At 40.1% G+C, this 15,519-nt stretch overlaps 1 protein-coding gene across 2 annotated transcripts in view; it reads right to left on the bottom strand.

Annotated features, from left to right (window-relative positions):
• LCP1 (lymphocyte cytosolic protein 1) overlaps positions 1-15,519 on the bottom strand; it is a 52,160-nt gene that overhangs the window by 22,560 nt on the left and 14,081 nt on the right. The window contains exons 2-8 of one of the 2 annotated variants that reach the window (XM_040622861.1): positions 12,108-12,241; positions 7,869-7,955; positions 7,115-7,278; positions 6,817-6,946; positions 5,113-5,245; positions 2,714-2,795; positions 968-1,133 (exon numbers count right to left, since the gene is read on the bottom strand). In XM_040622861.1, the coding sequence (XP_040478795.1) occupies positions 968-1,133; positions 2,714-2,795; positions 5,113-5,245; positions 6,817-6,946; positions 7,115-7,278; positions 7,869-7,932 (739 nt within the window). In that variant the 5' untranslated portion in view covers positions 7,933-7,955; positions 12,108-12,241. The remainder of the gene's footprint in view (positions 1-967; positions 1,134-2,713; positions 2,796-5,112; positions 5,246-6,816; positions 6,947-7,114; positions 7,279-7,868; positions 7,956-12,107; positions 12,242-15,519) is intronic. The other variant, XM_008706839.2, reaches the window with a different exon arrangement.

Here is a 15,519-nt window from a genome sequence, read left to right as displayed (position 1 = left end):
CTTGTCTATTCCCCATAGGTGTTTTATATTTCAAATGCTTACTTGCATAATTACAGCATCTCAAAAAGTGTAATCAACTCTTTCCTCTATTTTTCCCAGCTGAATAAAAATGTTTTGCTCAGCTAGAAGGTTTAAATTTAGTTGAGGTCATAATTTGTAAATCGATATTCTTTCTCATGGGTTCTAAGTTTCCTATTTGCTTTTTCTCCTCTATATTATGTTTAATATCTATATTTGGTTTAAAAATGGCAACCCAGGGTTCTTCGCTGGTTATTGTGATTTGGAGACATAAATTAAAAGTATATATAACTAAAGATTAGAATTTGGCTGCAGATTTCACATTGCTGGGCTCTGTCCTGGAAAGCTAAAAGGTAACCCTGGTTTTTTGTTTTGTTTTGTTTTTTTGTATGATTCTTATCACGATCCACTCCTTTTGTCTAAACAATGGGGCTGTAATTGTTCAAATGCAGATAGGATGCAGAGAGCAGACAGGATAAGAATGACAGCCACAATATTTAGTTGCAAACTTTGAAACCCTACATGTAATCTTCCATAGTCTTGGTAAGAAATAGATCAACTTTCTTCTAACCTGGTGCTATCACTTCAGTATATGGATGTGAACCGCTTCATTAAATACAAGTTAAAATTTGTTACAAAGTATCTAGAGGCAAAGTGAACCCAGAAAAGCTCTTGAGGTTGAATCCCAGACAGCTAGACTTGAGCTGTAGGTTCCAAACCGGCATTATTATTAGTCTGTGGTCTTAAAAAGCTTTTGCTCTGTCATTTAAAAAAGTCTGGTCAGTGTGGATAGAAACTGTTACATTAATGCAAAGGATTCGATGTAACTATAGTTTTCAAAAATTGAGGATTTTGAGCTTGACTATTCCTGACGTCTTCCCCCCACAGCCCCAACACATGCATTAATAGAAAGCCATGTCACTAATAACACTTGTGGCTTTGCTCATACCTTCATTTCTACTGAGTTCGATGTCAGCAAACAATCCAATCTTGATGACTTGCCACAAAAGTCCCAGGACCAGGTAAGGCTTCCCCTCCTTTAAGTCCTCTGCCCCGATGTTAACCACATGGCATCCAATGGCTGAGGCAGAATTCAGAGCCAGGTTCAAATTCTCCTGAGGGAGAAAAAGTGTACACATGTTGTTTTTGACTTTGTAGATGTCAAATAATGATTCCGGGATGACAACACTGCTTTGCTTCTGGAAAGTTCACAGGTCTAGAGGCATGGTCTTCACTAAATTTTAACACTGAGAGAAGACAGTGAGTAACAACTGAAAGAAAAAATCTGGTAACCCAGATACTGGGCTTATGCAGTGACTGGTCAATCAAACCGGCACCCTGAGTCGAAAGCCCATCTTGGCCTGGATGAAACTAATGAGTCTTACAGTTTTCCACTTTGCCCTGTGATGGAGCCCACACAAACATCCCCATCAGCCAGACATAAAGGGGTACCTTTGAGGGTAGTCATTGTCTTGTCATTGGCTATCATTAACCGCACAATTGTTGATGTAAATCAAAGTCATAAAGAATCAAAGTCATAACAAAACAGCTTTTTGACTTTCAGATTGGGTATTAAGAGAATGACAAAGACACAAATCAAATTCATAGAAAAGATAGAGTGGTTTTTACTGAGACAATTCATTGAGTATCCATAATGTCTACGGACCTTAAGTATACACACGCCTATATACACACAAACAGGCACACACATATAGACTACATGTCCTTATAACTAACAACAATGTATATAATGTGTATACAACTCGCACACAGTCTAGATTCAGTCTAGAATCTATATACTGTTCTTGGGCCCACAAAGGAGAAGATACCAGAGGCAGCAATGTAAAGAAGTTGTTTTTAGGACACAGGCCACCAGTGAACTGGAAAGGGGATTATCAGAAAAGTGGGTTTTTGCCCTAGTGGAGAGCTCAAATGATGAACGAAAAATATCGTTTCTATTTATGGCCAATCTTAAAATACAACATCAAGATTAAATTTAACATTAAGTGCATTCATATAGGTTTAATCAGTTTTCTCATGCTGGTTACCAAATCCCTTTTAAAAGTACACAGCACTGCTTACGATCAAACAGCATACTATATTGTTCGTGATTTAAGGAGGGAGACATGCTTTCTGAGCAAGAGAATTACAATAGTGTTGAAACAGTGGAACGTAACACAGAAATACAGCTTACTTACTCCTGGTTACTGTTCCAGTTAATCAACAAATTGAAGGCAAAAAAACCAAGTTATATTTATCACACTGGTGGCTGTGGCCAACCCACTGTGAGGCTGCCAGGGAACTTCCCGTTTGTAGCCCCCTCACTTCTTAGAAAGGCTTATCTTTTCAGCTAACATGCTGTGGATTTGGCATCAGCTCAAAGATAAACTGCTAGGGAAAATGGAGTTAAAACTTTAGCCAATGTGAATTTTATTCATAAATGGCCAAAACAAACAAAGAATTCCCTCCAACTACTAACACCCCACCAACATTTCCCCTCCCAGTTTCCCTGTCATATTAATAAAAGATAAAACAAAACTGTCTCCCTCTGTCCCCACGAGTCATGACGAACCACCGGCCGCAGTGCAGAGTTTGGGAATCATGCCCGAACACCTGGAAAAGGCTGGCTCTGCCTTTCCAGGGCTCATTCATTCCAAGCACAATCTTACAGTTTGGTAACAGAGAGAAGACATACCTGAATGGTGAAAGGGGTGAGTTTCTTTTTGTTGATTGTCCTTTCATCAATTGTGTCTGGTACTGATAGGTTGATCATTTTACTGAAAAAAGAAACAATTAAATTAAAGAAAGCTGCCTTCAGAAAACAGAGTCCAGTGACACTGAATTTAAATGCTAGCAATACCAGCAGCAAGTAAGACAACAATATAATCTGTGTGATTCAGTGTTTAGATATAAAATCAGTTATGCAGCTCTGATTAGATTCAAACTCTCTATGGGAAAGGCTAATGTTGAAATCACACTAATATACTGAGGCAGGAAATAAAGACCCCACTTTATTCATGTGTTTAAGAAGCTGCAAAATCACCCTGGTGTCCTTAGCATATTAGGAAATTCTGGGTAGAAAGCCAAGGCAAGTCCTCCATAAGTACTTTACTTTCTCAGCTGGGAAAATTGTATATAAATGACTATATATACACTATAAAAATGACTACCTGTATACTTCCGAGCTTATAGAATGTCTAAATTTCTGACACCTGGTGGAACTCTATTAACTAAGTTAAAATGTTTTATACCCTGCTGTAGTCACTGTTGCATCAGTACTTGAGAAATTTCACCCATTAAGTGTCTAATACATTGATCAGATGTCGAAAGTAAGCAATTATTATTCATGAAAAACTGCTTTTACTCATTTAAGTTTAACCTCCAATGGGGCATAAAAAATAAATGTCCTTAGGTCACCTCCAACTTATTTACAGAAAGGAAGTTGAAAAAGCAAATCCAAAGAAACAACAAATTCAAACAATAGTAAACTTGACTGTGGCTATTTGTTTTTAATGAGAAATCAGCATTAACCTTTTATCCGAACAATGTTTAAGCAACTACCTTTTTTGTGGTGTTCTTTAAAGATGTATTTCCATAGCTTTGTCGTGTGTGTGTGTGTGTGTGTGTGTGTGTATACATATACATAAACAAAAGACACTTTATTGCTATTCAGGCAAAACAAACTCATAAATCATTATTTGAAAAATCTGAAACTGTTGGTGAGCTAGAAGCTGTAGGAAATGGCATGAGGGAGGGGTGACTTTAGAAAGCAGAAGGTAACCTTGCTCTTGAAAAGCTTATGGTGCCAATTATAGAGACAAAATATATGGATATGAAAAGTTACCTAACAGTCCAAAAGAAGAGCATTATAATGGCTCCCAAGGTACTACAAATATATGCTTTGGGAATCCAGTGAAGGGAGAGACCCCTGGGGGATTGGAATAGACCAGAAACTGTTCGGGTAGATGGATTTCTATAGGAGAAGATGCGGAAGGGAAGGGTATTCTTAAGAAGAAAAATAAAAGGCAAGGCCTTTTAGGAGAAGATGCTTCTTCTTAAGAAGAAAAATAAAAGGCAAGGCCATAGTTGCAGTTATGAGCAGGACGTGGATGGGGAGGGGTAATATGGTTGCTGATGCATTCAGTTATTCACCCAGCCATTCACTCAGTATCCTGGGTGGGTACCTGAGTCATGGGGGTCCTTGGGAGGTAAAACTAGAAGGAGATTGAGAGAAGATGATGGAGTGCACTGGATGCCAACCTAAGGAACTAGGACTCGATCCTGAGGCTACAGTTATTTATTTATTTATTTATTTATTTATTTATTTATTTATATTAATTATATTTTTGGCAGTTGAAAGTTTTTAAAATGAAATCTCAGAGTGAACTCTAATACAAAAAATACCGAAAGCAGAATTGTTCTGCTCAGAGCAGGAAAGAAGGGGTTCTAAGTCTTGTTCACCCACCCTTCCCTTCAACTCTTGTGCCCACCTGGGACTGAGGATTTCAAGCCTCTTCACGAATACCATGTCTGACAGTGATATCAGAAGCTGCTAAAGCCAGGGATTCTGAAGCATTTCAAAGACACCATCATGACCATCTGTGGATCGAGGTCTTCCGCAGACAGAAAACATTCCTCTTTCTCCAGGTGTCCTCAGCATTGGAAGTGCATGTTTGTATGTACCACTCAAAGTCCCTTTGCTTAAGAACGTGTATTGGGTTTCTTCAATTATCATGCTGCTATTATCAATCTATCTATTCTCATGGTTGGTCATGTTCAGGTGAAGCCAGGTGGCATATATTCCAGAAATAATTGCTTTGGGCCTTATATTATTGCATCTTTATCTGTATTTATTTGTCTCTATGCTGCACATCCCTCTCCTCCAACCAAACAATAACAGTTTTACATTTCTCATTATAAGATGCTTTTGAAATTAGTTTGCTTTCCAAGGACCTGCCAAGTAAGAGTCCAGAAAGCATTTGGGGTCCAGCTGAGCACCAAAGGAAGCTGGCCTAGGATAAACACAATGAATTGTTGGTATTGCCGAAAATTCCAGGAAAAACCTTTGGAAACCGAGAAGGAAGTGTTATTTACCAAAGGACAATGCCATCCCCAACGGCACTGAAGAGATCATTTGTGTTTGGATTCATTGGAATAACATGTCGACAGTCAGGGTCATTCTCCAGGGCTTTATTTATCCAGTTGACAAAGGCATACTTCTCTTCCTCTGCAAATAAAATGATAAAAATGACTTACTTGCAAAGTGAAAATAGCTTTGTCGTGTGTGTGTGTGTGTGTGTGTGTGTGTAAACAAAATTATACACATGGATCTCAGATTGTCATGCCCAGGAGAGACACTGAGATATTATCTGGTCCCCTATCCTGTCACCTCACATTTTTTGACATTAAAAAGAATCTCTTGGATTCTTGGGGAATAGGATGAGAATCTCTATTCACTACAAGTCATAAAATATATGGCAGGCAGATTTAGAAATTATATATATACAATTTTATATTATAATCATTATATATATTATACATAATTTTATATATATTATATGTAACTATCATATAACTACCTATATATATAATGAAGATATATTTTATTTATATTTAGATATAATTTAAATATGAATGTGATCTAATGCTTATAGGATTAAACTCAGGCTGCCTTAAGCCCAGTCAATTTAAATGTGGGATGATCACAGATAATTCCTGGAGTATCTTTGAGTTTCTTTATACAATCATAACGAAATTGCTATGAAATAAAATCTTTTGTGATATAATCTTTCTTTCCTATCAGTAAAGCTGAGAGAAGTTGATTTTGGAAGTTTTAATAAAACCTCAAGTTATGCCTTACAGTCTAGCCCTGTGTTTCCTAAATTGTGTGTCACTGAAAACAGTAGCATCCCTCAGGAGAATCTTAAGTCACAAAAGTTTCAGAAGCACTGCATGACACATCACTGTCTTGAAGATTCATAAGACATCTTTTTTTTTTTTTAAGATTTTATTTATTTATTCGACAGGATAGAGACAGCCAGCGAGAGAGGGAACACAAGCAGGGGGAGTGGGAGAGGAAGAAGCAGGCTCATAGTGGAGGAGCCTGATGTGGGGCTCGATCCCACAATGCCGGGATCACGCCCTGAGCCGAAGGCAGACGCTTAACCGCTGTGCCACCCAGGCGCCCCTCGTAAGACATCTTTATATAATTTCTGTCTTCAACAGTAAAAGGTTAAACATTGTCTTCACAATCACAGACTGTACTTAACCATGAACTCATCTTTACGATCAGCTAACGTTTTGAAGAACTCAGCTTGGAATTTGTTGGATTACCATCCTGTAAGGCTGTTGGATGGCAGCCTTCAGAAGAAATATACAACTTCCTTCCAAATCAGTAAAAACACAGTTTTTTTTATCAATCAGCAGGCATTGAGAAAAATCACGAAGTTTAGGAGATAGAAGCCTGAGTAGTTCATTTTATCCATAAGACTTACAAAGGAGTTCTGGCAGCCTTGATGTATTTTTTTAAATGCCATTGAGATTATTTGGTATTGGACTCTACCTAGAATTAGGATTGCTCCTCCTAATTTATGGCCCTGGAACTGACCCACCAACCACAGGACAACAGGCAGTAGTCAATAAACTTGTGTTGGCTTAGGTCTGAATAGCAGGTTTAGAATCTGTAACCCCGGAAGGCACAGATCCCTTCCATATGGCTTCCTTTCCCACTACCCCGCCAGTCTCCCCTCATGCCAGCACCCTCCCCACTTCCACTGTGCACCCACTGGGACAGCCTACCTGAATAGGAGTGCTGGGTGCCGACGCTAGACTGCTCCGATGTACCACCGATCGCACAGATCCCTTCCTTCTTGTTGATTGCCTTTCTAAAGGTCTTGGCAACCTCTGTGCTTTTTAGGCCATGAAAAACCTGCCAAAATGTAATGTACCTTTAGAAATCCAATCTGTGATCAAGAAAACCACAAAGGGAAGAATATGTAATGTTGAAGCAAGGAGGGTGGGAATATATTTCTGGATATTTTTCAAATTAAAGTCCCAGGTTTCAAATGCATCTCCTTGTATTCTGCATCGTACTCACCTTGATAAACTCATCAAAACTGATCCTCCCATCCTGGTCTAGATCACCGGTAGCCATCAGGTTTTCTGTGATTTCTCTCACTCTGTACCCAGGCAGAGGCAAGCAAGCAGCCTTGAACAAGTCATTCAACTCATTGCAGCTGATGTACCCATTGCCATCGGTATCTGCAAGACAAGTGACCACCGGAAGTCTCAGGGCAATTCAGGTAACAGGATGAAGAGGTGAGGGAAGGGGAGATGGGAGGGGAGTGTGCTGGAGAGGCAATCATTCAGGGGCCACAGCCCAACCCCATGCAAGAGCCAGAATCTCATGAGCACCCTGTTTCTATGAGAGATGGGCATTAGTGGCACTTCCAACATACGTGAGTCATCATGTCACAACAGAGATTCTGGGAGAAGAATCTGAATAGACTTATAGGAACAGATGGGAAAATAAATAACAGGCTTAGAGATACAAAAAAAAATTGTGGAATAGTAGAAAAACAAAGGAAACCAAAGAAAGCAGATAAAATAAAAATGGGAGAAAAGCTGCAGGTGTGAAAGGGTCCACTCCATGTTTTGATAGAGAAAGAAGTACTTTTCTTAAAGTAGACCTTTCAAAATTAAGTTCCCCCAGCTCCTCTGGCCAATACCATTGTGTTCCCTCCACTTGCATTATTTTGCTTATGTTACCATTTCATCGAATCTGTCCTGAAGCTACTTGGTAAAGAGGAGAATTATCTGACTTGGTAAAGAGTAGACTGTGGTCTACTCACCAACTTTGGCAAAAGCTTCTCTGAGCTCCATCATTTCTTCATCGGACACTGATCCTCTGGCCATTTTTATTGCTTTAGGCAACAGATCTGCAGAAGGAAAAGAACATAAGGAATGACTTCTGTGTGTCTTAATTCTTAAAGTACCACATGAAGCAGCAATCTCCATTTATTAAATGAAGAAATATCCCTGTGCATCCCTCATGATTTTTAACTATCTTCCCAATATGCAAAAAACCGCCTTATTCTTAACCCTCTATGCAGTGGTCTCCAATTGGCTCTCACCACTTTCTCCCTCCCTGTGTATACGGACTGCTCCTCATATCAGGAGGCAGAGCTGATTTCTCTTCCCTTGAATCTGGGCTGATCTTTCGTCTGCTTTGACCACTGAGAAAGCAGCAGAAGCCACATCTGAGACTGGAAACTTCTGGCTTCTTCCTTTTGGAATACCCATTCTTAGGATTTTCCCTCTTGGAAACCAAGCACCATGCTGTGAGACGTCCAAGCCACATGAAGAAGCCAATGACTAGATGCTTTGGTTAGCAGTCCCTGCTGGGCTCTCAGCTGACAGCCAGCATCAGCCGCCAGACACTGGAGTAGGCCACTTTAGATGTCCCAGCTGATTTGAGACCTGGGATGTCCACAGTCCCAGTCAAATCACACAGAGCCGGAAAACCACCCAGCTGTTCCCAGTCAACAAACAGAATCAAGAGATACGATAAAATGATTGTTGCTTTAAATCACTAAGCCTTGGAATAGTGTGTTACATGGTAATATACAACTATAACACTTAATTTTTATATAAATGTCTTTTTTAGCGATGATGTCATGTTCACATTGAAAATTAATATGTTTGGCCAAGCCAACAGATAACTTTTACAACTTCAAAGGGAGTTTTCAAAGTTTTCTAAATATTTAGAGAAGGAGGAAGGGAACCTGACCCTCTAATAATTCATATACGGGAATCTGAGGGACTTTGTGGGTGTTCTTGTTTCAGAAAGGCTAGTCTTGCTGAGAAACTTAATGCTAGCGCTGGAGTTACTTTCCCTGTGCTTTACTGCTGCCCTCTAGTGGGTAGAAAAAAAATGAAACAGAAAACAGATTACAGTCTCCACGCCCCTAGCTAATTCACACCAGAATATTTCAAATTGGAGTTCCACTAAGGCTTACTGGATTTCCTGGTGGGGAAGGGATGAATGAGTAGGGTGGGAGTGTGGATGATGGGGTATTCTTACATGTAATTATAATTTGAGCATTTTAGTGAAGTTATTGATTTTTAAAAATATATTTGTTGCAGGATATTGAAGTGAATTTCCTTTTCTGTATATTCTGTATATTCTGTACATGTATATATATGTACATGTATATTCTGTACATGTATATATATATACATGTATATATAGTCTGTATATATATATATTCTGTATATTCTGTATATTCTGTATATTCTTACATGTAATTATAATTTGAGCATTTTAGTGAAGTTATTGATTTTTAAAAATATATTTGTTGCAGGATATTGAAGTGAATTTCCTTTTCTGTATATTCACAGCATTCTCTAGGGCTGTGCTTGTCCTCAGTGGCAACCAACAACCACAGAAAAACAACAGTTTTAACACGGACACCTATAGCCCCAAAATGCCTTATGCTCAATTTTGCAAACCCACATCTATTATCCACCGAGTATTTTGTCATGTACATGCAACAGTGGCTTCAAACTTTGGTTCCCCCCCAAATCCTTTGTTAACAGAGGCTTAACATGTAGATAAAAGCGAACAAGTAAAAAGAAGAACTCTGAGATGTTCATTTGGGTTGAAAATCCCAAATGTCCCCCTGCCACTAGCCCCCTTCCTGTCACCTTATATACCTGTAGGAACTCAAGGGAGCATGACTTCAAAGTCATGGAATTAGATACTGTTTCTATTTCAATGCCTCTACAAATATGTTTTATTATCAATAAAAATTTTATTATTTACCTGATGTATCTAAAAAGTTTCACTGGGTTCTCTGAAAGAAGGTAAAACTGTGTAGAGCTTAACCGTACAAACACCAGTTAGTTACACGGCGCAGTGACCCTTGGGGACAGGAAATGGCTAGCTGACTTTCTTGCCTTCTTCACTCCCCTCATTTTCTTTTTTGTCCCTTTTCCTGTCTCCCTCCTTTTTTCTTTTTTCATTCTTTCCTTCCATCCATCCTTCCTTCCTTCCTTCCCCCCCTCGCCAATCCTTGTCCCAAGAACAATTTGAGTCGGGTTACACAACTACTTGCAGAACTAAGAATTAAATGAATAAAAGCATATGATTGTTTTTTTAAATAACTTTTTAAAAAGATTTTATTTATTTGAGAGAGAGAGTAAAAGAGAGAGAATGAGCAGGAGGGAGGGGTAGAGGGAGAGGGAGAAGCAGACTCCACTCTGGGCAGGGAGCCCCCGATGCAGGGCACAATCCCAGGGCCCTGAGATCTTGACCTGAGCCAAAGGCAGACACTTAACTGATTAAGCCACCTAGGTGCCCCCAAATCATGCAATTGTTAAGGAGAAGTAAGCATGGGCAAAATAAGATAATGGCAGGGAGCAGGTTTACTCCTCCAAATGCAGAGTAAGACTGCACATTTTGCTAGAAGTGGCTGAAAATCTAGCTCCAAGTTTTCTAGAGGCTAATGCCTCTGACAAAGGAAAATGTCATCAGTTACATAATTCACTCTATCTATATAAGCCAAACCAACCAATTGATTTAGGGCCACAGAACTGAGGTCGGATAGCAATCCCTTTGCCCAGGCCTCAAGGAGAGGACGCTTGTGGGATGCAGTAAACACAAGCTTGGTGGTTATTATAATGTCCCTCAGTGAAATATGATGGCACACATACATATATTCCCATTTTGTAGAACATGAAACAGAAGCTCAGAGAAGTTAGGACACGTATCTCAGACCACACAGCCAGGGAGAGAGCAACCAGGATTCCAATTCTCAAGTCTTTTCTCTTCTCTCATGCTATCTGGTCAGGTTCACTCCCTTCACACTTGTGTTAGGTATTCACGTTGTCCACTCGCTTGCTCACTCAGCAATTATTCATTAGCCATCTAATATGTATACTCTATTGGAGGTTTAAAAACTTGTAACACAGAGAGCCTACCTAGGCATCTTAGCTTAGGAAGATCTTGCCTTCACATGTTAGGAAAGCAAGGCTTCTGGGTTAAGAAATTAGTACATTAACTTTGTACCCTTTACTAAATCCTTGGATTCATTTGGCCAGACTCTCCCATATGCCTTTACAAATATTCCCTATAGATATGAAGAGAAGGCTCTTCTCCATCCTGTTTTAGCAAGATCTTTGATAAAATCTGGTCTAAAGCCTTAGAGCTGGCTGGACTTTCTTGCTTTTAAGTGTCTTAACACTTCTTGGTTCATAGATGTTCATGGGATGACAAGAGAAATTCATTCATTTACAAATATTTTCTGAATGTCTATACAAGCCAGGTGCTGCTCCTCATTTCAGGTGAGGGACAGCTACACTGACCTTGCTCCCTGAGAGCATGAAGCCATGTTAAAGGTAAGGGGAATGAATGGGATCTCTGAGGCTGAACTTAGCCCTCTCCATTGACATAGAGTTTTAGGTTGTAGAGCATGGTAAGAGACGGTGAAAAACACAAGTAAAGGTAAAGAAAAGACATTTAAGGGTCAGGAGCAGGGCCAAGGAAGAAACAAAAGAGTTATAGTATTAGGTGAGAAAGAAAATCTAAAGATCATGGTGCAGTGAAAAAGTAGAGAAAATGTTTTAGCATAGAAATTGCATGGCCCATGCAAATTAAAGACCTAGAAAGGGGGGTAAAAAAGCATTACTTTAAAACCGTGTGATTTTTAAACCATGGTAAGTAAGTCAAGATGAAAAGCCTGAGCATCTGGAGAACTGTATTTTTCTGAGATTTATAAATGGGGAAATCAACTTGGAGAAGCTACATATAGTGAGACAGCGTCACATTTTAAAAATCCAAAATCTTTCAGTGATTAAAAGTGAAAGGAAAATTTATTTGAAAAGGTGACTTGGATGGGGCACCTGAGTGGCTTAGTTAAGCATCCAATTCTTGGTTTTGGCTCAGGTCATGATCTCAGGGCTCATGTGATGGAGCCCCACATCGAGCCCCATGCATTGGGGGTCCATGCTTAGTGGGGAGTCTGCTTGACCTTCTCTGCCTCCCCCTGCCCCTCTTGCACTCTTAAATAAATTAATAAAAACATACATACGTATAAACTTTAAAAAGGTGAACTGGAGAAGGAATAGTCAACAGCCCAAACTATTGTCCCTCTGTGTTGTTTTGGGCGCAAGCATGAAAGGTATCTGGAGAGGGTCTCATTTACTATCAGAATGAGCAGAAGTCCTGGAAACACAAGTCAACTTTTAGAGGCAGAAGGAACTTAAGAAATAATTTATTACAACTCCTTTATTTTATAGATAAGAAAACTAAAGTTTTGATGAAATGCTTTGTCTATGTACACATTCTCAAAGCAAGGCTGGAGTTTTATTTTTTTTTTATTTTTTATTTTTTAAAGATTTTATTTATTTATTTGACAGAGAGAGACAGGCAGCGAGAGAGGGAACACAAGCAGGGGGAGTGGGAGAGGAAGAAGCAGGCCCCCAGCGGAGGAGCCTGACGTGGGGCTTGATCCCAGAACGCCGGGATCAGGCCCTGAGCAGAAGGCAGACGCTGAACGACTGCGCCACCAAGGCACCCCAAGGCTGGAGTTTTAAATGTGGTTGCTGGTGAGCAGGGCAGGAAGAGGATGGAGGTATACTTCATAAGGCCATTAAGGTCCATAACCGAGAAGCGACCCTTTAACTAATTGAACCAAACGTGCAAATGGCAGCATGTTCACAAAACAGGGAAGCAGGAAGAAGAGGGGATTAAAAACATGCAGATCACACCGTTTCTAAAGGATACTGCTGGGGTTAGAATCAAAGATTAGGTACTTTACACAGTCTATTAATATGTTTGCCTGGAAAAAACATACCCACTTCATGCACATTCAAAGGTACGAGTTATGGTACTCGTAGTCAGATTCATAAAGATCATAAGTTAGGGTTTCAGTTTGCAAATTACCAGTACCACGTTGGCAGCTGTCTCTAGAGAGCTTGCTGCTGTAGTGGGATGTGCTGAGCCATTTAGCGCCTGCGAGCAGTGGCTGAGGAAGGCATGTTCCTTCCCGGTTCCACTCTACTGCTCCTGCGTTTTGTGCAGCCCCCCCCCTTTTGTTTTTTTTTCCAGTTTTACTGAGAAATCATTGACATGCCTCACTGTGTAAGTTTAAGGTGTACAGCACGATTGTTTGATTTACGTATAATCAGAAGGGGTTCAACTCACGTCCCTTTTCCCATACAGATATAATAAAAAGTAAAGAAAGAAGAATAAAGGGAAAATTTTTTCTTCCTGTGGCGACAATTCCTAGGATTTACTCTCCACAGTTCTATATACCACACAGCAGCGCTAGCTGTATACATCACATCCCTGGAGCCTGTTTATCTTATAACTGGCAGTTTGTACCTTTTGACCACCTTCCTCCGATTTCCCCTCCCACACCACCCACTTCTAGTAACCGCAAGTCTGATTTCTTCTTCCATAAGTTTAGTGTTAGTTGTTCTGTTAATTTTTTTTAGATGCCACATATAAGTGAGATCAGACAGTATGTGTCTTTCTGTCTGACCTATTTCACTTAGCCTAATGCCTTCAAAGTCCATCCATGTTGTTGCAAATGGCAGGATTTCCTCCTTTTATGGCTGAATAATATTCCATTGTATATTCTTCATCCCTTATGAATGCCCTCCCAGAAACCATTTTAAGGTCTCTTGCAAGTCAGTGGCAAATTTTGGAACCCTGCTTTTGAATCACTGCCCAAATCATAAATCTAAGAAGACAGACTCAAATCATTCATCTAAGTCACATTTGGCTGCTAGTTTTCCTGTAAGCACTTAAATTTATTAAATCAATAGCAATAAAATCTCAAGACATTTGGCCAAAGAAACTACTGGTTGTTCACTTTTATAAGATTATTTCTAAAGTCCCAAGAATACGAAATAACCCCCCTAATTGCAAAAGCCACAAAACCTGCTCACTTCTTTAGGTCAGTGAGTATTAAGTCTCAGCTTAGAGGAGGTTGGTATTTTCCAGATCAGTAGTGAAAGAGAATTTCTGATAATGCCTACTTAGAATAAAAGCACCTGACTCAACTTCCCTAAAGTTGGAATACCGAAACTATTTGTAGGAGGTTACTACAGAACACAGCACTGTGGCATTTACAGAACGAAATACATTCTCTAAAAATAAATGCAAAAATGTCAGCTGGATTTTCTCTGAGGAGTTTCCTAACTGATAATGAAAGGCAGCAGAAAGGATAGGAGGTGACCTGCCCAGAGTAAGATGCTCACAGACTTTCTGAGAGGGGGTAGTGGTGGGCTGGTCAGTATTTTGGTTTGATAAATTGGTGCCCAGTTACATAACCGCCAGGATCAGGGAGCCATCTGTAACCTGGCATCACATTGCCTAGGGACTCTTTTGAATGTGTCCTACTTTTCCTGCAACTTGACACAGTGGGTAAAGTAAAACTGGAAACTCAGGACCCAGATTCCTAGCTCTACCTCGATAATTTCAATATGTAGACAGGAGAAAACTACACAACTTCCAAACACTTGAATGAACAGTTAATAATCAAAAACAACATGTAATCAAGAACATCATTAATACTGCCGTCTTGAGTGCTAAACTACGCGGCCTGAAGAAGAGGAACATAAAATATACAGGAGTCCGAAGCAAAATAAAATACCCCTAAGTTTTTAAGAAGTCATCAGGATAAACTTCTGAGACAAGGAAGTAGCTTTGCTTAGGTAATTCTGTCCCTTTCATGTTACAAAGTAGCCCACTGTAGGGGATCTAACCACCAGTAATTTACTCCATGGATACAGATATTCCAAAGTTTCACATAAAGGATGATTCTGAAAATGTTTTCTAAAAATGATTTTGTTTTTAAGAAGCCAAATAATGATAAATAGCCTCAAATACAGACAACCATTAAAAAGAGCTCTTATGAATTCTTCTGTCAAGTCAAAATCTCCTTTGGATTGGCTTTTTTCTCCCTGCAAATACACTGATTTGCCCAAGGGCTGCTCCAGAACACAGAACTCGTTTATCTCTGCAGCCTGGAGGTAAAGGGCGCCGACTCCGTGGCTCTGTTCTCTAGCTGTCTTGGGCCCTGTAAACTCCCATGGGAAGCCAGCAGGCGAGATAACGCCCAAACTAGTGAACATGTTGTTCTGGGAGCCTCTGGTCTGATCACGGTTGAGGGCTTTGGAAGCTGTATAAAGCATAGCACACAGGGTTCAGCTTGGCCACCAACCGTGGAGTGCCCATCTCCCCGCCTCCCCCAGCACACCCCTCCCTGATGCCACCTGTTTTCTACCGAGTTGCTCAGAGCTATGACAGATGTGACAGAGAGCAAATCTCTTGCAAGCAGAGGGGATACTCCAGGCTTGGGGTCGTGGAGGCTCTCGATGCTTTGTCACCTCTCTCCTTCCCTAGGGTGTAGACAATGACGCTCCTGGTGTTAACGTCTTGAAAATCTGCAGCTACCTTTCATTCTGCATGCTTCCACAAGGACTTTAAGATCC

Source organism: Ursus maritimus, unplaced genomic scaffold (assembly GCF_017311325.1).
Source record: "Ursus maritimus isolate PB19 unplaced genomic scaffold, ASM1731132v1 scaffold_10, whole genome shotgun sequence".
In the NCBI taxonomy this organism is placed as follows: domain Eukaryota; kingdom Metazoa; phylum Chordata; class Mammalia; order Carnivora; family Ursidae; genus Ursus; species Ursus maritimus.
The sequence above is the reverse complement of the archived record's forward strand: the minus strand, read 5'-3'. Positions and strand labels throughout refer to the sequence as shown.